Below are 27,671 nucleotides of genomic sequence, written 5' to 3' on the forward strand. Positions count from 1 at the left end.
CTGCTGCGAGTGCTTGAATCTCTTGGTGGGAAACCGCTGGTTGGTCCCATTCGTCGATTATAAGCACCATTTCCGACAGATCTGTTTCCGCTTGCGGCTCCTGCAGCGATTGGCACAAACGGCTTAGAGCGTCAGAAATTAGCATCTGTTTGCCAGGTTTACCAATGAGCTTGTACTTGTATGCCCCTAGCAAAAGCGCCCAGCGCTGAATTCGGGCGGCAGCCATGACAGAAGTTTGACGATCCTGTCGGAGTAGACCTAACAAGGGGCGGTGGTCCGTTACAAGCGTGAACTCACGTCCCAACAGGTGGTCGCGAAACCATGTCACGCCATACACCAGGGCTAAAGCCTCTCGCTCAATTTGGGAGTAGTTTCTCCCAGCTGAGGTGAGCGTCCGTGATCGGAAGCCAATTGGCTTGTCTCCACCATTTATTCGGTGGAAAAAGGCAGCACCGACACCGTAAGGTGAAGCATCGCATTCCAACATCAACTCCAGCTGCGGATTAAAGTACGTTAGCACTGGGGCTGAAAACAAAGAATCCTTGGCCTTTTTAAAGGCCGCGCCTTCTTTTTCGTGCCAAACCCATTTTGCACCTTTTTCAAGAAAGCTGTACAGGGGTGCAAGCATAGCGAAAGATTTGACAAAAACTTGTCGTCAAATGTAACCATTCTCACAAAGGATCGCAACTCCGCAACATGTCGCGGTACAAGGGCTAGCCTGATTGCATCCACGTGCTTCTCGAGTGGGTGCAGTCCTTCAGCATCAATACGATGGCCAAGATACGTCAATGATTGTACATCAAACCTGCACTTGTCGGAACGAAGTTTGATACCGTCCTCGCAGAAACGCTGTAGCACCGCTTGCAGGTTTGCGTTATCAGCATCGCGGCTCTCAGCTATCAGGACATCGTCTAGATACGCCTGAGTCCCTTTTAGTCCTTGCAGCACCGATTAAATCTTCCGTTGGAATATCGCCAGCGCTGTTGCGATGCCAAACGTTAACCTGCTGTAGAAAAAGAGCCTCTTGTGTGTGTTTATCACTGCTAATTTCTGCGAGTCTTCATCTAGCTCAACCTAATTGTAAGCATCGCGAAGGTCTAAAGTACTGAATTTTTTTCGTCCACATAGATTTACAAAAATGTCGTCTATGACAGGCAAGGGGTACTGCTCAACCTGGCACACAGGGTTTAGTGTAATCTTAAAGTCCCCGCAAATGCACACTGTTCCGTCCTTCTTCGAGACTGGCACGATGGGCGTTGCCCACTCAGAATGAGGAACTGAAGATATTATGCCAGCTGAGACTAATCTGTCAAACTCTTTAGACACTTATCACGAAGTGCAAAAAGGATTTTTTCTTGCCTTAAAGAACTTTAGGTCTGCTCCGGCCTTGATGTGCAGTCGGGCCGGCGGACCTTTCATGAGACCAGCGCCTTCAGTGAACAGGTCGGAGTTTTGCTGGAGCAGCATCGGCACGTCCTCCCAGGCTTGCTTTTACACGGAAGGCTTCGAATACATGATCAGCACCTGAATGCGTTCGTCTATCAATTTTTTCAGCTGGTCCCGACCGCAAAGACTGGGGCCATTGCAGTTTAAAACCACCAGACTGCACTCGAAGCTGGCATGGTCAGTGTACCGAGGTGTGGCAACTTTCCGAGATAGCATGAAAGCTGCACTTCCGACTTTTGCAGCTGCGGCCATCGATGGGAGTGCAATTGGTAAATTCTTTTGGGAATGACGCAAACAGGGGAGCCGGCATCAATAGCCATCATTATTTAGATGCCATTCCATGCAAACGATTTTCTGATGGGGGGTATGAGAGAGCGCGTGGTGGTCAAGGACCAGATTTGGGACGCGCTACTATCACTCTCTTCGGTTTCTGGCGTCTGTGCTGTTAGTGCTAGCGTCCTGCTTGTCTCATTTGCCAAACACATTCGAGCTAAATGTCCTGGCCGTGCACACTTTGCGCTTGATCAGTCGACAAGCCTTTGTATTATGACCATGCTTACCGCAACATTTGCATTATTGCACTCCCTGCGACCTGTTATCTGCAGCATTGTTGTCAGCAGCAATTGCCTTGTTGACATCTTCCCGATTCATCTGCGAAAGGGAGGACCCTTGGAGCTGTGGTACCATTGAAAAGAGTTTTTGCAACATCTCGTGTATGACAGCTCGTATGGTTTCGTGGAGCGCGTCAGGGCTACCAGTATCAACGATGGCGGCAGCCATCCGGATAGACGGCCGCCCGTGCTCAGATCGCATCTCATGCATCTTCTTTGCGGTTGTGGCCTAAATTCCCCGATGGTCTTGAGTGACATCACATCTGTTCTTTAATTCCCCTCATCAGGTAACAAAATTGTTCTCCTATATGCTGGGATCAGCCCAACGAAATAATTGTCATACCCTTGAAGTAAACGAGGAAGGTCTTGTTAAGTAGCTGAACTGGTGCCTGCAGAAGCAGTTTGGCCCCTTCCTCGCCTTAGAAGGTCGGTGGTGAAAGATTGAAGAAACTGGTCTTTGAAGGAACTCCTTGTTATAGTTGTCTCGTGATTTTCAAATCATGTGCAGGCTACACTGGCCAGTGAAAAAATGCACTCTACAGCCTCTGCTCGTCCCCCTGGCGATTGCACTGGTCTACGCGCTCAATTTTTTGTAGTCAGTCTTCCAGGTCTTTGCCTGCAGAGCCTTGGAACCTCGGTATCTCCCGCTGCTGCTGCAACACAAAGGACGGCGCAGAGCTATCAACCTATCAACCACCATTATGACGAAATTTGTGTGGTCACCGAAGGTGGTGCTCGAGGAGATGGTGTCCTCACATTACAATGAAATTAAGAGGCGCGAATACCCTTATGGGTCGGCGCAATCTTGATAGGAGATATCTGAGGGCTGGAATTTCGGCTGGTTCGAAGAGTCCGGATGATGGTTTGCGTCACTCAGCACCTCCACCAGATGTCATGGAATAAAGTATTGACAATAGTCGCCGAAGACCACAGAACGGCAGAAGTGAGGTATGGTCTATAGCTCACCATAAGAACTTCGGTTTCCTCTTCACAAAAAGCCACGCACTCGCGATCAGCCTAGAGTGTAGACGAGGAATGCCTCGTATATACATGGTATCTGGCATTTGAACATGTATGTGGCCCACGAAAACCGGCACTAGCACACCGCTCAACATATGATATCTACCCCATTAAAACAGATTTTAGTAAATCATTCAGCGCATTATATCTCCCCCACTAATATTGCCGTCCTAGCACAAACCTAGCATGTGATATCTGGTCCACGAAACGTTAGAGGCTAGCACAATGCTGAACATGCAATATCTCTCCCACGAAGACATTAGTTCTAGGAAACCCCTCAGCACATGATACCCAGACACAAAACTTTGAGGATAGCATACTGTTAAGCGTGTTATATCTGGCAGACCTAAAATTTAGGCCCCAGTACACCATTCCGCATGTAATATCTGGTCTGGTGCTAGCGTACCACCGCGCATGTAATATATGGCTCATGAAAACTCCTGCTAGTGCATCATGTCATATTTTGCCCACAAAAACTTTGGTGCTAGCATATCCCGCACGTAATTGTTGGCTCACAAAAGATATGATGCGACTCCACCACTTATCAAGTGATCTGGTCTACGTTAACTTCGGTGCTAGCACACCACTCCACATGCGCTCTGGCCAACGAAAGATTTGGTGCCAGACCAATACTCAGCATGAAGTATCTGGCCCACGTAAACTTTCCTGCTAACTCATAACTTGGCATGTGATCTGTGGCCCAAGAAAGTTTTGGTGTTAATGCACCACTTAGAATGTGATATATGGCCCAGGAAATTGTTTTAGAAGCACCACTCAACATGCGATGTCACACCCATGACAACATTGGCGCTACCACAACTCTTCACATGTGATCTGCCCACCAAAGCTTTGATGCTAGAGCACCGGTCAGGATGTGATGTCTGGCCCATGAAAACTTTGGTGGTTGTGCACAACTCAGCATTTCATATCTGGCCCACAAACGCTTTGTTACAGCACACCACTCTGCATGCAATATCTGTTTCATGGAGGCTTTGGTACTAGCCCATCACTCAGTACGTGATGCCGCACACACGAAAACATCGGTGCTAGCAAATCGCTCAACATGTGATACTGGCCCAAGAAAATGTTGGTGCTGGCACTTCACTCGGCATGTGATACCTGGCCCACGAAAACATTGCTCCAACACCACTAAGAAATTGACATCTGTCTCACGAAAAGTTGTGCTAGCACACCACTCAGCATGTGATCTCAGAAACATGGAAATTTTGGTGACTGAACAAAATCCAATAGGTGATATCTGGCTCACAAAAATATCAGTGCTGGCGAATCCCTCAGCATGTGACATCTCGCCCACGAACAATTTGGCTCTAGCCTACCGCTCAGCATGTGGCATCTGGCCCATGAAAACACTTTGGCTAGCACCTTTCTGAGCATACACTTGACACATGAAAACGGTTCTAGCAAACTACTTAGCATATATATTCGTCATAAAATCTGCTTTTAGAACAGCATTCAGCACATATGACAACTCACCCACTAATATTTAGGTTCCAGCACAAAGCTCACCACGTGATATCTTCTCCACGAAAACTTTGGGGCTATATCAACCCTTAAATGCAACATCTCACCCATGAAAACACTCTTCGCAAATTATTCAGCATTAGTGGGGTGGACATGAAAACTGGGGTTAGCACACAGCTCAGCATGTGCTTGATCCACTATAATTTCGGTACCACACCACTCCGCATCTTGATACCTGAATGGTGCTAGCTCACCACACAACATGTGAAATAAGACCGCAAAACCTTATGCTAACACACCACACATCATGTGATATCTAGCCCGCGAAAACTGGTGCTACCACATCACTCGGCATATATTTTCCTCGCGTAATCTGCTTCTAGTCAATATCAAGCATGTGATACCTCGTACACTAATATTTGGGTTCAAGCACAGGCCTCAGCATGTGATATCTGATCTATGAAAACTTTCGGCTAGCACGACACTCAAGATACAATATACGTCTGACAAAAACATTTTTCCTACAGCACACCACTCAGCATAGGATATCTGCACGCCGAACATTTGGGGCTAGCATACCGATCAGCACGTGATATCTGGTCCGCTAAAATTCCGGTCGTAGAACCTTACTGCCCCATGTGATATCTCGCACCCCACAGCATGTAGCATCTGGCCCATTAAACATACGCTAGTGCATCACTCAGCATGTGATATCTGGCTCAAGAAAACCTTGGTGGTAGCGCAACACTCCGAATGGGATCTCTTGCCCACGAAAGCTGTGGTGTGCCCCGCCACTCAGCATTTAATATCTTGGTCCACAAAAACATTCCTGTTAACCTACCACTACATATGTAATTCCTGACTAACGGAAGCTTTGGTTCTAGCCCACCAATTATCGTGTGATGCCTCGCCCATGTAAATATTGGTGCGAGCAAACCGCTAAGCGTGTTTCGCTGGCCCACGAAATTTTACTGTTATCACATCACTGAGCATGGTCCCACATATATTTGCACTAACAGGTCACTCAGCATGCGACACCTGGTCACGAAAATATTCGTGCTAGAGCACCATTAAGAAAGTGGTATCAGGCACAAACAACTTTGCTGCTAGCACACCACAATGCACATATTCTTCGGGCCATTATTTTTTTTACCAGAACATCACCCAGTATGTGATATTCGGTGCACAAAATATTCAGCGATGGCAATCCCCCTCAACATGTGATTCCGCCCCCGAAAGATTCGGCACGAGCTTACCCTTAAGCATATGGTAGCTGGCCAATGAAAACTTTCGTGCAAGACCACCACTAAGCATAAACATCTGGCAACGAAAGCTGGCGCTGGAATACTACTCACTCAGCATATATCTTGTTCATGAAACCTTACGTTGTAGCACAGCATTCAGTTCGTGATGTCTTGCCAACTAAAATTTGGATTTTAGCACAAACGTCCGTTTATGATATCCGGTCCACGAAACTTTTACGGCTAGCACAGCACTCAGTATGCAATATCTGGCCCACGAAAACCTTTGAGTTCGCACAACACTACAAATGTGATCTTTGGCCTGCGAAACTTTGGCGCGATGACACCACCACGCAGCATGCGATATCTGGCCCACGTACACTTTTGTGTTCGTACACCAACAAGCATGCAATGTCTGGTCCAAAAGGGTTTTGGTATAAGCGCATTTGTCCGCGTAGGATATCTGAGCCACAAATATTTGTTGCTATCGCACAACACATGTTATCGCTGGCTAACGAAAGCACTGGGGCTATGTACCGCTCAGAATATAAGATCTGGCCCATGAAAATATTTGTTCTGGCCACTACTCAGCACGTGATATACCACCCACGAAAAATTTGGTGGTTGTGCACAACATGATATATCTGGCCCACAAAGATTGGTGCTATAACACCACTCCCCGTGTAATATTTGATTCACTGAAGCTTTAGTGCTCCCCCCACTCCGCACATGATGCCTCGCCCATGAACACATTGGTGTTAGCAAAGCACTCATTGCGTTAAACATGGTCCACGAAAACATTGCTGCTTGAACACCTTTCAAAACGTCGCATTTGGCACACAAAAATGGCACACACACATGATATAATATTTCGACCATGAAAATTATTATGCCCCCACATCTCAAATTATATGATATATGGGCCACAACAATTTCAGTGCTGGCAGCCCGCTCAGCGTGTGATATTTCGCTCATTAAAGCTTTGTTGCTAGCCCATCGCTCAGCAAATGACATCTGGCCCATGAAGCTTTTGGTGCTAGCAAAGAGCTCAGTATATATCTGGCTAAAGAAAACCGACGATCGCACTATACCCAGCATATATCTTCATCGTGAAAATCTGGTTCTGGCACAGCGTACCGCACATGACATCTCGACCACTAAAATTTGGGTCTCGTCCACAAACATTTTGGGGCTAGCACAACACACAACATGCACTATCTGGCCCAATAATACACTGGTCCTAGCACACAAAACATGTGATATCTGCCCCATGAAAGCTTCAGTGTGACCTTACCAATTATGTGATATATGGCCCATATAAACTTTGGTGCTAGCTCACCACTCCACAAGATATCTGGCCCACAATAACTTTATTGTCTGCGCAATACTCAGTATGTAATATCTTGCCCACGTAAATTTAGGTCTAGAGCACCACTCAGCTGTGATACCTGGGCCATGAAATTTTTGATGCTAACATAACACTCTGTGTGCTTTATCGAACATACTAAAACGTTGCAGCATCACACCACTCTGCATCTGATTAAGTTCACCAAAGCTTTGATGCTTGTGCACCAATGAGTATGTGGAATCAGGCCCACAATGTATTTGGTGCTAGCACACCACTCCATGTAATATCTGGCCCACAAAAACTGTGGTGCTGGCACACCTCTCATGTGCTCTTTTACCACATAAGCTTTCGAGCTAGCGCTACACTCCGCATGTTACATCACGCCCACAAAAACACTGGTGCTAGCTCACCATTTTATAGAACATCTGTCCCACGAAAGTTGTTGCTAGCATACCACGCACACCAAGTTGTCTTTGGTTTACGAAAACTCGCTATCAAATCTTGCATACAAAAACGTTGGTGCTAGCTCACCACTGAGGATATTAAGGCGAAAGCCTTTAATGTCTCATCGTTGCCAGTACGAGCTGTCGGCAGAGGGTGTCAGACTTTCGAGGGAGATAGTTAAAAATAAATAAATAAACCTTGTCTCCACCTAGACTCGAACCTCCATCCCTTGAATCCCCAGCCGAGCGGTTTACCAACTGCGCCACGCTCCGGATCACAAAGCGTTGATCATAATTCCCCTTGTTTATCGTGAGGACAGCGGGATTCAGCGAGGGACAGATACTGCACCTTTAATTTCCTGTAAACGAATTACAGCTCGCCGGGGAACTTTGATGCATTCAATGGAATGCTGATTGTGTTTGACAACGGGTGCGCCATGCACTATCACGACTGGCCATGACGTCTCCAGGCAATTCATGCATAGATGAAGCTGACTCCACCGAGCGTCCAATCCAGGTGTCCGTGTGGCGCCTTTCATTTACCGCTTCCTCAAACGCCGCACAACACAGCAAACAGAAGCAGACCAAGATGTCATAGGAGGCATTAGTAGAGCAGGCATCAGCAGCATTTCAAATTGATTTACAGTATAGTAAAGGCGCAGTATCTGTCACAATTCTCCGCGGACTCACGTACCACGCCGTAAAGGAAAGGAGGAATGTAGGAGTGAAAGAAGAGAGGGAGATAGAGGTGTGGAGGGTTACGATCCACCGCGCTATAATGGCTTTCGCCTCATCGCACTTTAGTGGTCCAAAGTGCCCTCTAAAAGTTTTTTTCTGGACCATGAAAAACCTTTCGGCTGGCATACCACTAAGCACGTGATGTCTGGACGAATGAAACTTGTGGAGCGCACAACTCAGCATTTTATATCTGGCCCACGAAATATTTGGTGTAGCACACAACTAAGCATGTGATCTCAGGCTCACAAACCGTTTGCACTAGCACATCACTCATAATGTGACATTTTCCGCAAGAAAACATTGTACTTGTACTCTGCTAAGCCTATAGTGCCTGGCCAAAAAAAACGATTGGTGATTGTACACCTCTCAGTATTTAAGATCTGGCCATGATACTTTTAGTGCCCGCGCCTCACTCAGAACTTGATATATTACCTCGAAAAATTGGTGGTATAACACCACTGAGCAAGTGACATATGGCCCACAAGAACGCATCACTCCGCGTGCAATTTTCGGTCCCACGGAAGCTTTAGTGCCAGCCCACCAGTGAATCCACGCCAACGAACACAGTGGTGCTAGCAATGCCCTCAGCATATGTCTGTGGTACACGAGAGCTTTGCTGCTCGCAAATAACTCAGCACGGGCCCACGAAAACATTGGTACTATGACAATTATCAGAAAGTGGCATTTGGACAACAAAAAGTTTTGGTTTCTAGCACAACAACACTCTGTATATCTTCTCTGGACCATAAAATTTTTAGATCTCTCAGTGCGTGATATCTACTCCACAAATATTTCAGTGCTGGCAACCCACTCAGCATGTGACATTTCTTCACAAACGTTTTTTCGTTAACCCTCCACTCAGCATATGGCATCGGCCAGACATGGGCAGTATCAAAGATATATGCGTCTTCGATATTATCTTTGGATACATTTTGTGTATCGGTATTACGCATCGTGTGCTGAAAATGAAAGTATTAAAGTATCGGTATGGAAAATACATTTTTAAAGTATCGTGTTTTTTGAAGATACTTCGATACTCAAGAAAACATCAAATATTGAGACCACTGTAATACTGGGGTGACGGCGCTCGCTCAGACGGTAGTACAGGCCCTGAAACAGCTCGGCTTGTAGTACCGCCTGAGTTCCCTATACAATTGCCCCGGCCCCTCAGCGTCCACCACATTTCCAGATTGCCTTTCTTTAAAAATGAAGGAGGCAATGGTAAGTAGGTGCTCACGAGATGGTTAACTTTTGAGCACTGAGTGCGTACCGCGAAGCTGCTGAGCCTTTAACAGACACACAGAGATATATGAACAAAGAAGAAATGGAAGGCGAACTCGCAGTATAGGGATCACGCACACTGCTGTACCCCTAGCCGCTCTTCCCACGCTCTGCATTGACCCCCTGTACGTCTCTGCGGCATTTGATTCTCATCAAGCAGTGCCATCAGGGGGCTGTTGGACGCACTAACTTATGCACAACCCTTCCCAAAACCGCTGGGCCCCGCGTGCCGGCTCTGCTTGGCGGCAAGAACACAAGCATCTAAGGCCTCAGTCCACCACGATGCAGTCGGCTAACCACATTCTTCTAATTATGGCGTTAGCCGGAAAACAAATACTATATTTGTAACTGCACAGGGAACAGGCTTCCACTAGAATTTTTTCTGGAAAAAATATTACGTCTAAACTTTTATGAAATGCACGACATAAAAGCTATGAATGCAATTTTTCAGTACAGTTCGAATCAGCACATCACAGCGAATCAGTACAGTACAGCACGTCACTCAGAATGTGTCATTTTCCGCAAGAACACATTGTACTTGTATACACTGCTAGACATATATTGTCTGGCCAAAAGAAAACCGTTGGTGATTGTACACCTCTCGGTATTTAAGATCTGGCCCATGATAATTTTGGTTCCCACACCTCACTCAGAACGTGATATATTTTCCTCTAAAAATTGGTGGTAGAAAACCACTCGGCAAGTGACATTTGGCTCACAAAATATTTGCTGCTAGCATATCCGCGTGTAATTTCTGGCCCACGGAAGCTTCGGTGTCAGCCCGCCAGTCCGCATATATGCCTCACCCACGAGAACATTGGTGCAATGCGCTCAGCATGTGGCTGTGGTACATGAGTGCTTTGCTGCTAGCACATCACTCAGCACGTGATACCTGGTCTACGAAAACATTAGTGCTAAGACAATTTTCAGAAAATGGCATCTGGCACAGAACTTTTCTAGGTTCTATCACAACACTCGGCATATGCTCACTGGACCATAAACATTTGTGTTACCACCTCTCTCAGTGTGTGATATCTGCTCCTAAAACATTTTAGTGCTAGCAACCCACTGAGCATGTGACATTTCTTCACGAAAGCTTTGTGGCTAGCCCTCCACTCAGCATATGGTATCGGCCGATCAAGACTGATGCTAGCACAGTGCTGACCACATATCTGGTTAACGAAAACCGTTGCTCGTACACTACTCAGCATATACCTTCTTGAAAATTTGGTTCTTTCCAGCATTCAGCACATATTTCGCCCACTAAAATCTGAGTTCTAGCTCAAACATCGGCATGAGTTATCTCGTTCATAAAACGTTGGGACAAGCACAACACACAACATAATATTTGGCCCAAAAAAACATTGGTCCTAATGCACCACACATATGTGGTATCTGCCCCATGAACGCTTTGGTGCAACCCCACCAATTATGGTATCTGGCCCGCATAAACTTTGGTGCCAACACACGATCCACAAGTGATCTCTGGCCCACGATAGCTTTGGTGCCAGTGCAATGCTCAGTATGTGATATCTGGCCCATGCAAAATTTGCTGTCAGCACACAACTCCGCATGTCATCTCTGGCCTACCAACGTTTTGGTGCTGAAGCACCCTCAACATGTGATATCTGAGCCATAAAAATCCCGATGCTTACATACCACTCAGCGTGTGATATCGGGCCGACGAATGCTTTGGTGCTATTACACCACTCCGCATGTGATATATATAGTCCACCCACCAAATCCTTGGTGCTAGTGCACCAATCAGCATGTGGTATCTGGCGCACAAAGCCTTTGATGCTTGAACACCATTCCATGTAATTTCTGGCCCATGAAAACTGGTGCTAGCACACCAGTCAACATGTTATCTCTTGTCACATAAGGTTGCATGTTATCGCACAACTCCGCATGTTGCACTACATCCACAGCCTCTCGTGCTAGCGCACCACTCTTTATGGAATATATCTGTCCCACGAAAGCTGTTGCTAGCGCACCACTCACCAAATTGTGCATGGTTCACGAAAACTTTGGGGCTAGTACTCGACTCGCCATGTGAAATCTGACCCACTGAAGCGTTGGTATTAGCTCACCAGTGAGGATATATTCTTTGACACATGAAAACTTTTGTCCTGACACACCACTGAGCCCTTGATGTCTGGCCCAAGAAAACTGGTCGACCACACCAATCAGCATTTTATATCCGGCCCACAACACCTTTGGTGTACCATAGCACTCACCATGTGGTCTCAGCCCCATAAAATGTTTGCGCTAGCACACCACTCCGAATGTCACATTTGGCGCGCGAAAACATTTGTGCTTGTACACTACAAATCCTATAGTATCTGGCCGACGAAAATATTGGTGATCGATTGCACACCCCTCATGATGGGAATTTTTGCCCAAGAAAATCTGGTGCTAGCACAATATTCGCCATGTGACATCTGGCGCACACAAATGTTGGGGCTAGCTATCATTCAGCATGTAGTGCCCATAAAAACTTGTTTTTGCACACTACTCAGTGCAATCAATTCGGCCCACAAAAATATTTGTTTCTGGTACACTACTCAGATTGTGATATATGGCCCGGAAAACTAGTGCTAGCACACCACTCAGCACATGTTATCTGGCCCATGAAAACTCGTGGAAGGAGAAGTTTCAGCATGAGATCTCTGACCAAAGAAAATTTTGCTGCTAGCACACCACTCAACATATGTCTGGCCCAGGAAAATTTGGTGGCGGAGACAACTCAGCATGTAATGCCTGGCCCATGAAAACATTGATGTTAGTACGCCACTCAGCCTGTGACATCTCGCCCATGAAAACTGCGGAGGAAGGAGGCCACTCAGATTATCATGCCTCACCTATAAAACCTGGTGCCAGCACACACCACTCAGCATGTGATCCCTGGCCCTAAAGTTAAGGGTGCGCAGCTTAGCTTGAGATATTAGACCCTGGAACTTTCATGCTAGCACATCACTCGGCATTTTCTCTGCTGCTGAGTAGCATTGTTTCTTACTAGCCACTAGTATACGTATGTGCAAAGAATGCAAGTATCGTACTAAAGTAATATACCTCGAGGACATCATGCAGTTTCAAACTTTTTATTATGATTATAATTCCGGTTACAATTGCTACAATTCCAGCATAATTCCCAGTCGCTTGCATAGAGGGCATTGTCACCTGGCAAGCACGCTCGACCACTCGGCAATTTTGGGGTTCCATGTGCTGAGGAGTTTATATCATTTTAATGGGATAGTCGCTTTGGCTAAAGACCACCGACATAAGAGAGATACTCCATTGTGCGATGATATTGCTCCCGAATATCATTCATATATTTCGCCGGTCTCGATAGGCTTATTGTGTGCGGGTATGCTTTTAGTAGTACGTGAACCCTAAGAGAGCAGGATTTGAAAGCATTTTCCTCTTATATGGATTCGTGTTTCGAATTCTGAGTGCAGTTTCCAAGGCGATCATAAACAAAACAAGAATGCGGAAATATTGAGCTGCTTGCGAACGTTTACTTTTCTTACCGAAAATGTTGATAATTATGCAGCATATGACAACATTAAAGACCAATTATGAGTAAAACTGCAGCCTTTAAGTGTCCCAGTCTACTCAGCCTTTATTTGTATATCTTGCGCCCATATACTTGGCAGTTGTTGCTTTCTGCATATCCACTACGCACGATGGACCAGCGTTGTCTTTATGGCAACTTACTGTAGCGAAAGCTACACTACCGTATGTTTTCAGGCCATCGGCATGGCACTGTGTTACCGTGGCACCGTGGCAGAAGCTGCCAACTTGGGTCTCTCGTTTCACATAGGACGGTTATGTCAGAATCAGCCTGCCAGGACCCTCATATTCATGTTACCCCTAAGGCCACTAAGGCACGCTCATACGGTTTGGTTAAAGCGGGGCTTTATGTTTGGGCTGGTAGCCTACGCTTAAAGGCAGAGCTTAAGTGTCCCCATATTTAGATGCAATAAACGCCTTTACCACTACCACCTAAAACGCCGTTGAAATTTGATGCGTTCAAAGGAACGCTGGTTGTGTTCGATGCAACGCTCGGTCGCCCGCAGCCAAAGCTTTCGCTCCACACTTGGTTCAGCAGCGTTGAACCCTTGTAATTTTTTTTGTTAACTGAGATGTAAAGTCCCTAATTAAACCCAAAAACCGTAAATTATTTTTAAATAGGCACATTTGCCATCATGGACTCATTAGCAACGAGAGGCATAATTTGTCAAGAATGTATGTGTGTTTGGAACAGTTGCGATCACACTATCAAATGAAAATTAATTTAGTCAACTTCGAAGCTTCTCTTTAGTTTTTGATACCTATATTTACGAGGAGATGCCTAACCATAAATAAACTAATCAGACTCTTTGACCGATCGATTTCATGTACCAAAATTAACTTCATGAAAGGCTCTCACACAATCATATACACAAGTCAATCGACATAAAAGCACACAACGCTTAGCGGTCTATTCTTACAATCTGAGAGACACATGGAAGACACATTTATACTGAAGACTCGTGACGTGATATCGTATTGAAAGCTCGTTTGTAAAGTTAGACCAAAGGAATAGCAAGGTCGCTCTTCAGGGGCCGTCGAGATCAGTCAGGCTGTACCTAGGATAGGGCAAAGGCCTCTCACATATCCCTGAAATTATAATTACATCCGTCCATTTAACTTCCTGTCGCCCACTGCTATATATATGCTTGCCTACTCTTCGAATCGAGTCAGTCACCCTCATAGCTTATTTGATGCATGTCGTTGCTAAGTAAAATTGCCTGGATTCAGAGAATTCGGGGGCAAACACAATAATTTACCACATATTCCCTCAATCCCAAATTTCATATCGTTCATAGTGCATACTTCTCATGTGCAGAGTTGGTCAAAAGTTGGCATGTCGGAGGGTCTTCTAAGCCTCGTATCGAGGCTTTTGCAACACCCACGAGGCTCAAAGTGCCTGGAAAGGGGGGAGGAGTCGCCGTCCTCAGCCCTGGGAGCTTTTGCACCTTCATGGGCGCCGTAAATGTTAGCCAATACTGCATAAATGTTCACTAGGTTGCTTTTGTAACATTTTACCAGCACTGTGCATTATTTGTAACCTTATATTGCTGATGTAAATTGTTCTAATGGCCTAGTCAAATGTCAGAATAGTATGTACAGCTCGGCTAAGGTACCCTTACATTAAAGAAGCCATGGCTCGTTAAGATACATACATCACACACGTAATAGTGTAGTTATTCTGCTTATCTATGTAGGTTATAGAGCAACACCCTATGGCTTCAGATGTGTGTTCATTCAGAATCATGTTGAAGAGTAGATGAAGTTGGTTGAAAACTCGCTGGTTAGGTATACCCTGGGCCCCAGTATGATTTTTCTTTTCCATGGCCAGACATCTTTATTTCTGCTTATGACATTTCCGATGCTGCTGTTATTCCAAGGGCTTACAAAGAGTTTTGGGCCTTTGATGGTATCTTCAACATTAATCATCACATGCTGCACTACACTGCACTGCTGATAGCCTGTACGGTGTATACGCAAGGAGGAAGCATGTGAGCAATTTCAACAAAACAATGGCTGATCTTCGTAACTGTTTCTGTGGAGCGGAATCGCAATGAGCAATATTATGGCCCCAGCACCGCCCCGACGCAAAAAAAGTGGAGTATACGCACGCACACTCAAGCATACAAGGGCACCTATATCTCTTGTTAGCCATCATAACAATGCTCCTAAATGTCTCAACTGTATCAACACAATTCCAGGTCATCATTTTCCCTGGCTTTCGGCATGTTGTTTTTGTATACCCCCTTCAAGCTGTTAATTTTTGGCTTGAATGAAGCTCTTTGTGCATTTAGCCACATTTTTCCTTTCCTTCATTTCACATGTTACTTCAAATTGCAGAAGTATATGGTTCTAGCAAAGCGGCTCATGGAATGGCTCCATGTTCCACATTACAGATTCTAGTCCATAAAGCCATCCCGAATAACCTCAGAAAAATCAGTTAGTTTAATTTGAACTTTCCTATAGATGGAAGCATAAGGTTTGGCAAAACATGGTATATTTAGACGTCAGAAATGAACTTCTCTTGCGTGCAAACAAGACAAATCTCTCCCTGATTTCCGTTATGGCTCGCTTTCTTATTTGGTGCAATAAAGGACGGTTCATTGCTCTTCACTTTTCCAAATCGCCTCGAAATATCCTTTCGAAATAACAATGTTCATAAGCGGGAATAAAAATGCAGTATGAACGCGAAGAAACATTCAATGCACAAATGACACGACACATAGCCCCAAAGCAAGAAGCGAAACAGAAGGACGGTTTCCGTTCGGCATTGTGGGTAGTTTCGGAGCAGCCAATCGGTCGTTGATTCTTAAACATATGTGCGCCTAAGCTGTCCAAAGGGATTGGCTGAGGCCACGCAACGTGCCTTGCCTTAGACAGGCATGACGGAGTAGGTATTTACCTCTGGGGCGCGGCGCCGCCCTGTCCAGTCGCGCTGTTGCCGACGGTGATGGAAAGCAGTCGGTGCGACCGAATGGACGTCCTCTTTGCGAGCGGCCCTCCCCTCATTTTTCCGACAGCCGAATTTTCTGCTCTTTTCTTTCGCCACTGCAACCCTACGAGAAATGGCGACCTCGAGGTTCTGTTCACGTTGCAGCCACAAGACAGCCTTGTCCGCAACAGTCGCAGGGATCGACACCTGGTGAGAGCAATAATAAACATGAATGTCAAACAACAAATGTGAGCTAACCAAACCGTCTGCGATCTGGAGTGGCATTGTTCGAAACTTGATATGTACGCTTAACCTAAAACACGACGTATTGACAGTTAAAAAGGTTGGGAAGCGATAAAGCAAAAAAAAAAAAACTCATCACTGTAAATGAAACGAAGAAATAAGTATAAAATCATAAAAAATCATAAAATAAAAAAGTACAAAATTAAACAGCGGGTCTTAATGTGATAAATACAAAGAAAATATTTCCTCAGGCATCAGCTCAGGAATTAGTATACTAAATTTATGCGAAAGTGCTCAATGGGCTGCGACTTTAGCCAAGCACAGAACGAACAGAAAAACAAAAAAATTGCACACCATGTGAATATTCCAGAAAAATATTTTGCATTAACTAATTTACATAAATATATATGCAGTGCACTGTGTTCTCACTAAACCTGAGAAAAGTTAGGCTTGAGCAGATAAAAGAAAGCCTTAATATTTTTTGTTATGCGGAACACCGCTCAATAAATGCCTATCTCAATAACGATATATATATTTCCAAGAAAAAGCTGCATGAAATGAACTAAAAATTTCATAATATCACAGCCAACGTCATGAATTAGAAAAAAATATATTTATAGACAGTCAATACTGCAAAAATGCCTTTTTTTGATAGAATAGAATTTTGAGCATCGAAATATGGGTAGGAAGGGGTTCCTGGAATAAAATTTATCCCTTTTTAACGTAGCTGCCTTTACGGTCATCTGAAATTAATCGCATGGGTGGTGTAATTTATTTATTCTTACATTATCTTGAAACTATAGTGCACATACCTGTGGTAAGAAGCCTACAATTAATTCCAGAAAAAAAAAAGTTTTTGATGCTGTATTTTTTCTACAAAAACATTTGAAGAGCTATGAAGGTGAAAACCGTCCATCGTGCGTCTGAGGCGACCTCCACGTGTAAGGTGGCAACAACGATCTGCCGCCTACCAGGGTTTGAATATACGGAAGAATACTGTGACCCTCTTTTTTATGCCTCGAAGCTACAAACACAACTCTAATAAAAAAAAATCAGTTATGGAAGGAGGCAGCTGTACGGCTTCTCTCGAGAATGAGCGGTTTATGCAGCCTTCAGCAAAATAATGACATAAATCAAGCAGATTTATTACATCAATTTATTACTACTGTACGCCGACTGACATAAGTACGTGGGACCTGCAGCACTTCGGCGAAGCAGTTTAATTTTCTTTGTGTTTCCTTTATGACTTACTACGTCATTCATGCACCCAGAATTTGGCTCCGTATGTCTTTATGCTGAGTTTGCTCTGCAGTAGCATATAGTGGATATATAGCATTCGGCTGCTGAGTTCCAGCACGTTGGTCGATTTTCAATGGAAGCGAAATGCGAAGGCGCATGAGCGCTTGCTGTACGCTGTTAGTATGCTTTCAAGAAATCTCTAGTGGTTGAAATTAATCGAGAGTCTTCCATTACCGCGTGCACTCTCATAACTGGAATACAGCTTTTGGGTCATTAAACCGTAGATGCCTAATTATCATGACGACGTACAGTAACAGACCTGAAATCGTTACAGTATTGTGAAGATTTTGACCATGGGTATATGTTTCAGTGCATGCATATTATCTGAGCTGATTCGTGGTGATGGTTTCAAAAACACCTGAAAATATTCAATCACGAAGACAGGTCGCTGCGTAACGACATGAGCTTCGACAAAAGCAAGAAAAAAAAATCTACTTCTCCCTCAAGTATACATCGTGTTATCAGTCAGGGTTGAAATAGCGACGAAAATTAGCAAACATGAACGTAAAATCAATCGTTCACGGGACATGTTTAGGCGAATGGCCCTTTCCGGTTACCGCACCCTGAAGTTTTACGGCCAAGTATATATGCCCGAAACAAATAACCGTGACAGAGTAGAAGAAAGTTCGACGACCTCTAGAAAATATCTATATTTTCTTTACTTTGGCCGAAATACGACATTAGAAAGCTGACATCACCAGCCCCCCCCCCCCCCCCCCCCTACTCTCCCCTCCCGGTTTGTTTTTTTTTTTTTTTTTTTTTTCTTTTTTTTTTTTTTCTAGTGGAAGCGGCTCAGTTCGCCCCGACAACTGGCGCAAATAGGGACAACGCCTCTTTGCAACGCCGAAAGACTTGCGCATGCGTGACGGACTCGCTAGCGCCGTCGTGCCGGTTTCCGCTCTGTTCGAGACGTTTGATCGAAGGAACATATCCACCCACATCCTGTCGACAGCTCCGGGACTGAATTAATGCGACATATTCTTCAGACGTGCCGTGGCAACCCACGTGAGATCGTTACTCAGGCTGCACGCATTTGGCGAGGAGGCGACGAAAGTGAAGCCATTGCCTGCTCATGCATGAAATGCCTGCGCCACGTGTATAAGGCCGGCTGCACGCGAGCCCCCCTTGTCCACCTTAACCACTGTCGATATTTGCGATGTAGAGCTGTATTAATACCATTTTACACTTGAGACAAATCCAGCCGCAAAGCATCTGAGAAAGAAGTGCCAAATCATCCGCTGCTCAGTCTGGACTATATTTGAGGGCTTTGAAAATGTATTCAATGTTGTCGATTATATTAGTATCAGTGCCTCCAGGACTGAGAAATTGCAAATGTTACCAACTTAATTTATTCAGAAAAATTTGTTTTCCCGATAAAGGCGACTAGCAGTTCCTATTAGTGTCAATGTTTTGCAGCATGTGAAGGTCAGTAATGTTCTGCTTATTTCTGGAATCGGCGATCACAGGTCTAAAGTAACTTGAAAATTAAATGGCATGCCTCAAGGCTATCACAACTTACAAAGGAAAAAGTAGTTAACAGTGTGCTCTACAATATTACGGGTTTCTTCCCATTACTTCTGATTGTACGCATGCATCGTAGCGAAAAGTGGGGGAAAAAAAAACAATAAAAGTCGATCACTGTTATATATACATCCATTATGGTATAGGACAGTCTAAAATTATTGAAAAATAATAGGTATATCCCGCTAGTGCTGTTCGCTGGCAGAAAATTAGTTGTTGTAGATTTTTTTATTATAAGAAGAAAGGGAAGCATGCAAGCCGTCTCGAGGACCTCCTATTAGATAGTAAACCCTTCGCCGAGTAAGTTATGTTCTCTATAGTGCGCGTATAACGAACACCCTCTGTAACAAACAGCTGAAGCCGTCATCAAGCAGCACGACAGGACAGTAACACTGGTCGTCACGGACCAGCTCGAGTGAACCCATGCTTATTCTCCTGGAAGCAAAGAAAAGGCAAGCACTCGTCAGGTCAGCTACTCACGCGGCAGCTGGTCGTCATCAAAGTCAATAGCAAAAAAGTAAAAAAAACGAAGTATCACGAATTGCCGGCTGCGGCCGCTGGTACGCCATCAATCAAAACGTAGCGTACTCTCCACAGTATAAGTGAACACAAATGCCACGAGGCGAGAGCAAAATGCAATTGCGCGGAGGCAGCAAGCTTCGGAGATCACTGTCATCAACGGTGCACCTCCTATTTATCACCGAAGCCAGCCGCTGCCCTGCAGCAGCGACCAGCCCTCGCTACCTCCCGCGGACGTCTACTGGCCGGCCCAACGACGACGACACGCTGCAGCACCAGGCCAGGAACCCGCCGGGGGAAGATACCGCTTATCCGAAGCGGATGATCCCCTCCTGTGCAAATCAGACAAGCCGGACGCGAGGGTCTTAGCAGCTAGCCCACTACCCTTTTCTAGTCCCCGTTTTTATCCCTTTCGCAAGCACATCTTATCTCACGCCCTCCTGCACCGAGACCGCCGTACTCTGCATACCTCGTTCTCTAATGTGGGGGAGGACTTTGTGAGGGAGCAACCTGTGAACAGGGAATTCCTCGTCTCTTGCGGTCAGGTGAATGACACAGAGTGGCAGAGTGATTTGTCGAGAGTTTGGTATACTTCGGCTATAATCAATAAGTAGTGCCCACGCGTTAGCATTCTAACTGCTCCCTCGCGGCACATACGAAATAAGAAGGGTATATAGCTTGATTTTTCCACATGGTACACTTGCGTGGGTTAGTACGCACCAGGCTCGGTTTTTGCTGCAGATAACGTCTTGACGTATACCTATCTAACGGTAATGTACGCTAATGAGCAAGCGCAATTAGTAACAATGTCAGCCACATATTAATAATGATTTCCAATTTTTGGTATTTTGTCAACAGTGTAGGGTTCCGTAAAACATTGATCGCTCGAATACATGAAGAATTTCTTTTTGTTGTTGTTGTTTCTGTGAAATAACACTTTAGCCGTTTTTACTGTATGTTATGCCGGCTTTTTTAGTGTGCTCTGTAACAAAATAACGTCGGTGGTGATATGAGCTTTCTCTTCACGGTGGCATCTACGTAAAAACATTTTGGAGAAAGTTCAACTGACAGAGTGGTTCAAGTCGTTCAAAAGCAAAGCGAGCTAAGCGCGAACTTTATTAGTACAAGGGTCGAATACTCTCAGCTTTAATTAAATCTAAGAACAAAGGAGTTTTACACTTTAGTCTAGGTCAGGCTGAAGTTGTGAAACTTGCCAATACAGTGTTTTACAAAGCAAGTTTAGTGCCTACTTCCCATCTGGTGTTCACTAAAGCGATTCAAAGGCAGGCTGAATTGGGATACTAAGTCGAAAATCGGAATACATTCTGGCTCACTCAGTGCAAGCAAAACGCATAAGCTGCCTTACAGCAATACAAGTGACACATTCATCGGCATCATTGACGCTCCGGCCATCATGCAGCTCAAGGAAGATATCTATTAAGGATATGAGTATACTTTTCATAACTTGTCACGTGCTTCCAGATTAAAAGCGAACTACTTTATGCTATATGGCATTTTATCCTTTTTTACAGAATATTAGAGAAGCTTTAAGAGCTAATATCAGTTGCGAGTGCCCCGACAATTCCCAAAGACGATTTCTGAACCGTGCACTATAGTTACTGTAGACCCACGCCCACTGACGGAGGAAAAGATTCTATGACAGTGTCAATGTCAATCATTTGCGGTGAAGGCCTGCCAGGCATTCTTCCTTTCCTGTTTTTCTGTGACTTTACAGTACGTGTTTCGCCTCGTGTCTTCTTTTGCCCTCTTGCTTTCTTTTTTTCCTTTTTATATCCCTTCACAGCTTTTCCCGCAGTGCAGGGTAGTAAACCGACTTTTGCTCGTTAAGCTCCCCACCTTTCTCCTCCCCCTTCCTCTGAAGAATAACCAAATCAGTACACTTCAGCATACCTAAAAAAGCTGGCACTATCTCCCCATCGGAAATTGAATTGTCACCCTGAAGTCTTCCACAAAATTGCACACTGCAAATTTTGTTATAAACGTCGGGTCGATAATGTTTCTGGCTTATAATTGGCAGTATTTCTTCTCACAGTATGGACAGAAAGCTTGGCGGATTAAAGTCAATATGTGTCATCAGTTCACTTCTGTATGACAGGAATTCATGTAATTAAAACTGTACTAGTTGAGATTAAACTTTACCGTTGTCTTTTCCTCTCGCACAATCTCACTACAAAGTAGAGGGCCTCTGTTTACCCGGATTAAGAACAATACACGAAATGAAATGTATTCAACCATCTCCAATGCACAGTGAAAACACAAAATGAATTCTGCCTCATTAATGTCACCAAAATATTCATTACTGTTTGTACGCACGCCTTCTGCAAGGTTAAAAGAAACAAAGATGCTTGTTTTATTTATTCTCGAACAGTCCAAACGAGCACGAACGTCTATGTTTCCAGGCACGCCCAATGCGTGCGCCATGCGTAACAAACCCCGAAGAAATGGTCCGTGCCATCAAACTCGAAATACTACCCATATTTTGTCTACAGACGCTAACTGTACCCTTTCGCAATACAGGGGCCCTACTGCTGCTTGCCCAGAGTTGACAGGCGACCAGGTTGTCACGCGTCTTGCCGCGTAAATCAATCACCTACGTTGTTCATCTCCGCGGGGCTGATCGTTAACCCAGATCCTGTGTCGTGGCTACGTCACGCTAGCAGCCAGTTTTCATTGTTTGCTGCACTAATGAAGATGGGCGGCAGATTTATGATCATCCGTTTGCGAGAGACAGAACTATATGGCATGTTCTATACTTAGTCCTCTGTCGTTATTGCCCGCACCGGATATCAGCCGTGGGGACGACGATTTGCTGTGCCACGCGTGAGAGAAAAAGTAAATGAAAGGTAGACTGGGGAGAGGGGGGGAGTAATTTGCGGAAATAAGAAGAGCTTGTGAACTAAGCGGGCAGGGTTCTTTCCTATCACTCTAAATTCTTTCTTGTTTCTTTTTTTGTTTTCTTAAAGGAGAAAATTATAATTCCCGGCCTTGTTCGTCTTTCGGAATGAGGGCTGCTGCTTGTGTGTCCAACTTGAGTTGCAGCGAGCGCGTATACGTGGGCGAATGAAATTCGGCGCAATGCGCGAAAGTTGTCGCTATGCATAATATGGAAGAATGTTCATTTCATTTCGCATTCATTTATTTTTCTTCTATTTCAACATCTGCTTAATATAGTCGTACCTTCACGAAGTTACGAGAAGGACGGATCCCTTGCGAAGTTCATGTGTGTTCCCTCATTAGGACAAGTGAAATACTTGAATGCACGCTTCCTTATTTTTTTATTTTTTTTTTTCAATTTCACACGAGCTTCACATCTTCGCAGTAGAGCAACACGCCTGCTGCGGAAAGCACGCCGTTTCTGCCTCTCTTTTTGTCTCGGGCAAAATGAAAAAAAAAAAAAAAAAAAAGAAGTACTGTCAGGAACGATGATCTCGATGCTTACTGTCCGTATAGCATCCTCTTAGTAGCAAGGTGCTAAGAAAAAATTACAATCAATGACTTGTTAATATAACTAAATAAGGTCACATTTTCGTATTCCAAATGTTATCATTAGATGTATCTCGTCAGCTTTTTATAGCTAGAAGCAGTGCTCTAATACATACTATGAGACAGCTACTGTTGCAACCCATGCGGTAAGGCTCATGCAGATGCAATCAGTTCCCAGCAGAGAAGCGCTGGATTTTCTTCTGCATCCTTTCAAGCCATTCATTGCTGTCTTTATTCTGTCTTCCTATATTTTTCCCTTTTTTTACGAATGGAGAAATATAGCAAGACAGAAAAGGGTGCCTTTAATTTCGCGCTTGACTTAAAACCATTCTTTTCTACAACTATATAGCTTTCGAATCGGCCGCTTTTTCGTGTTTTTACACCTTCACCATTTCCTCGCAAGGACAGCGAACAGAAATTACCAAGGGGTCGTAACGTGTGAGTCTGCTTTTCCAACACTGACCGGCGTAGAAGGAACAAAAAAAAAAAAAAAAAAAAATTACCGATCACCTGCGAAATCCTTGCTTCCAGTTCGTCATGAGCCTGCTCTCTGTAGTCACTGCAACGAAGTAGAAACGGTGTAAATCTCGAGACACGCCAAGCAGAGTTTGAAACCGAACAAAGTTTGCCCGAATAAAGAGGCGCGTAATATCTATACGCGGCGGCAAGTTCGTCAACTTGCCCAGAAAAGGCAGGGGCCAGTTTTTCCAGCGCTTTGCGCCTCTCAGCTACACGAGAGCGCGCAGCGTTTTCTCTTTTACTCGCTCATTTTGTCTTCCTATCGGTCTCTCTCTCTCTCTCTGTCTTCTTTTTTCCTCTTTTTCGCTTTTTCTGCCCAGACGGAGCGTAGGCGCAATCAGGGAAGCGCATCGGGAGAGCCGCTCGGCAGGTCTGAATACATGCATACCAATATTTCCGGCGACACCACACCGCTGAAATAAATTACGCATAAGCACGCCTACCCTTCGCTGAGCTCGCGCACTCCTCTCCTCCACCGCCGTCACACCGGTGCGGCCGCCGACGAAATGCCTTGGTTCTACCAAATTTCTAGATAACCTGATGGGGCCGGCTTGCTGCTTACTTGTTTTCCGCTTCCCCTTTTATGTATTCGTAGATATAGACGCGTTCTCGCGGCGTACGCGAAAAGCTCCGTTCTAGTTCCATTCTGCGTTCCCAGTTTTAATACATGGCCGCCCCCCCCCCCCCCCCCCCCCCCCACCTTGCTTCTCCTGTCTCTGGCTTCTCGGTCCAGTGGAGACGAGCTCCGCGCCAACGGCGCGACCAAGTAAAAGATGAAACAAAAACCTGCTAGGCTACGTAGGGTTACACACACACGCGGCGGTCGAAGATAAGAAAACTCAACAGCTCATGACTTCCTTTTACTATTGTTGTTAAGATTTTATGTTTATTTTATCTTGCACTACCTTTCTCTTTTTCTTTTTCACAATTCCCTCGCGAAGAGGGGGGGGGGGGGGGGGGTGCCTCTTGGTGCGTGCATGCTGTTGCTGCTCCTTTCCACGGTTTCTGCAAGTAATTCACGTCCGGTGTGGTGGCCGCCACGTTTCCCGCATTCTTTATGTACATTTCTTTTTCATTCGTCATCTCAGTCTCCATCTCCTCCTTCTCTCTCTCTTCCATCCAGCATCCCCTTCCTCTCATCCTCGTCTGTGCGTTTTGCTAAATACCAGCCCCCCTCATGCAATCCCCCTCAAAAAGAACAAATATTTATTTCCGCCCTAACCGAGAGCAGCACGACCGGCGGCGACGCGCGCCCTCCGCTCCCCTTCGCGTCGTTGCCGTCGCAGTCGCCGAACAGCGGCACACTCGCCTTTAGTATTTCACTCGGAGGAGGCATGCTCGTCGGGGAGTTGACGCGAAGCTAACACCGCCGCCACAACCACAGCGGTTCGTGTTGCCCCGAACCTGCAAATGGAACCGCACTGTTACTCCCTACTCCTCGCCATCCACTACCGGAGAGAGGTTATTGTTACACTGAACGCCAAGTCAAGGGCTCTCGCTGGCCGGAGAAGGCAACGAGGCCTACCCCGCAAGAATGTTGTCCACCTATGAGGTCAGTTACTTTTTGTTCCTTTTCGAGAGTGTTTTCTCTTTTTTTGCTCCCTCATCTTTTTCTCTCCTTTCCTTCGGGCGCGTGTGTCGAAGTTGGCGTCAATTTACGCCGAGGTCGCTGCCATGCGGTGCTTTTCATTCTCTCACTGGCTGGCGCGTGCCTCGTGCTATCTCCTTTGCCAGTGGGAAGGAAAGGAGGGGGTCGTTTGATCGGAATGTAGGTGTCGTCAAGCGCGCCGGAATAGCTTACGTTTCTTAGGCGCTTGATGTTAGCGCGTGGTAGTGTGCCAGGCAAACGAGATTTGTATTCTATGATCGTGCTCCACCATCACTTTGAGGTAAAGGGCGTATTGTGGTGAGACGCGTTATCTCCTACTCAAACGTGATATTGAAATGATGCAGGAAGAAAACAAGAAGTGAAGTAGGCGATGGCTCGTCACTCTGTCTGCACCTGGAAAGTACTTTGAATCAGATCTCGCGAACGTAAATGTTTTGTGAGGAAAAAAAAGATGCCACTATCGTTAAATTCCTAAACCGCAATGGGTAGCTCTCAGCTTTTGTATACATGCTTTGAACGAGTCAACCCCGCCTCTTCAGATGGAACCGATGATGAACGTTATGTGCTATACATCAGCCATACTGACACAGGCAGTGGCTATTCGGATAGAGTAAACCAAGGAAAATATTTGCTACAAAATATTCGTGTATAGGTTGCAAAAGCGAATATCTTCGAATATCCTATAGTACTCGTCGCTTTGGGACCTTAAAACCCCTAAACCAAACAAAACTTATAGTACTCAAGGATGCAACTTACAAAATTGAGTAGCCTGAGCTCTAAAGAGCGATCTGGACCTAAGAAAAAGAGAGCCGTAGCAGTCAGTATCAAGTTTATATGTGCGCGACGTCAGCCGCCATGTTCTGTGACGTATTTGTCACGAGGCGAATTCGAGATGTCGAAAGCTAGAAACCTAGGAAATTATATTCGATAGCCTGGCACAACACAATGATTAAAATTTGATAATTATCGAGGGACTGCATATGCACCTTCCATCAAGTACATTTATGGGTGATGTATGAATACCAATTCGCCAAAACACAGCATCAAATACACTTATGGGCGATGTATGAATACCAATTAGTCAAAACGCAATACCGTAAAAAATACTGAGATACTTATTAAAGAGCTAAGGAGTAATATTGTATGTAGTATCAACTTCCACAGCGCTAAGCGACAGCGGGGCGTGCAACGAAAACCCTTATGAAGAGGTTAACGTACCCTTTTATCATATACAGGGATAGAAAACGTTCACGAACATTTAGTAATCCCACGCAAGACCTGCAAAATGGAAGCAGTAATAATCAGTTGAAACTTCACTCGCGCCGGGCACAACGCAAGAGGGTCTTTGCCGCTCTCGTATAGCGGTGCTATAGCTCTGGTGGTGATAGCTCTTTCATTCAATATCTCGAACATCACTCTGTGTAGCAGAAATAAATGAAGCAGTTTGAGAAAACTATTCGTATTATGCAATGATCCAATCACTGTCCGGAAAGTGTACAAAAATAATTATCTACGAAAAATAAAACCTAACAAATTATACATGAAAGAGCCAGTCGAAGAAATAAAATACTCAGAACCATGACCAAGGTGCACACCAAGCGCCAACAAGAATAGGCAAAGCAGCAGATTAACTATTGCTGAAGGCAGTGGACACGCAACTGCAAAGTAGAGGGAAACGCGGAGAAAATTAAAGTATAGGAAAACAGAAGAAGCGGGAGAACGAAAAATCCTTTGAGAAAATCACCTCTCGAATATCTAGACAACTCTCAAAGCCACAGGCGAAACTCGAAATCTTCATCGGGGGGCCCACTAGCCAACGCGTGTACGAGAGAGAGAAAGAGAGAGAGAGAGATGCTTGGAGGCATACGAGCAAACCCAACGGCAGATGGACGGCCATCCGTCCAAGAAAGGCCTCAGCAGCCTCCTGCTCTCTCTTGCATCAAAAAGAAAAAAAAAAAAAAAAAACAAGGGGGGGAGAGGACGCTCCCGCTCCTTTCTACTTCTACGTTCGGCCGCCCTCCCCTCCCGCATTCCCTCTCAAGCCTACCATCAGAATGCAGCGCACGTCCAGTGGCCGGCGGTGCTGCTACGTGGGGGGAGGGCGTAGGAATCCTTCCGCAGGTGACCCTGGTGCACTGCGTTCGTGCCGGGAGGGCATCTTCTCCCTCTACCGCGCTCTTCCATGTTCGGTCCAGTGTCGGCGGTGTTTCTCTTTTCGGCGACCCTGCATGACAACGACGACAAGCATCAGTGGCGACGCGTAATGCGGAGGGCCAAGATGGATTGGGATGGATGGAGTTGAACAAGGCGCCGGGTCTTTCGCCGCCAACCGCTGTGCTGGG

General features: G+C 45.3%; 1 protein-coding gene and 1 long non-coding RNA gene across 2 annotated transcripts in view; one reads left to right on the forward strand and one right to left on the reverse strand.

The window, feature by feature from the left end:
* LOC146186472 (uncharacterized) lies at window positions 1-27,544 on the reverse strand. The gene is made up of 4 exons (XM_084607215.1): window positions 27,377-27,544; window positions 23,712-23,760; window positions 16,086-16,322; window positions 1-100 (listed from the first exon to the last, which is right to left on the reverse strand). The coding sequence occupies exons 2-4, from the start codon at window positions 23,738-23,740 to the stop codon at window positions 58-60; spliced, it is 309 nt and encodes a 102-aa protein (XP_084463341.1). The 5' UTR covers window positions 23,741-23,760; window positions 27,377-27,544; the 3' UTR covers window positions 1-57.
* The window catches only part of LOC146186473 (uncharacterized), a 123,503-nt gene continuing 120,772 nt past the window's right edge, over window positions 24,941-27,671 (forward strand). Inside the window, exon 1 of the long non-coding RNA XR_014708112.1 lies at window positions 24,941-25,272. This is a non-coding gene — a long non-coding RNA (uncharacterized LOC146186473). The remainder of the gene's footprint in view (window positions 25,273-27,671) is intronic.

Source organism: Amblyomma maculatum, chromosome 6 (assembly GCF_055883805.1).
Source record: "Amblyomma maculatum isolate TAMU_Amacu chromosome 6, ASM5588380v1, whole genome shotgun sequence".
Classification (NCBI taxonomy): Eukaryota; Metazoa; Arthropoda; class Arachnida; order Ixodida; family Ixodidae; genus Amblyomma; species Amblyomma maculatum.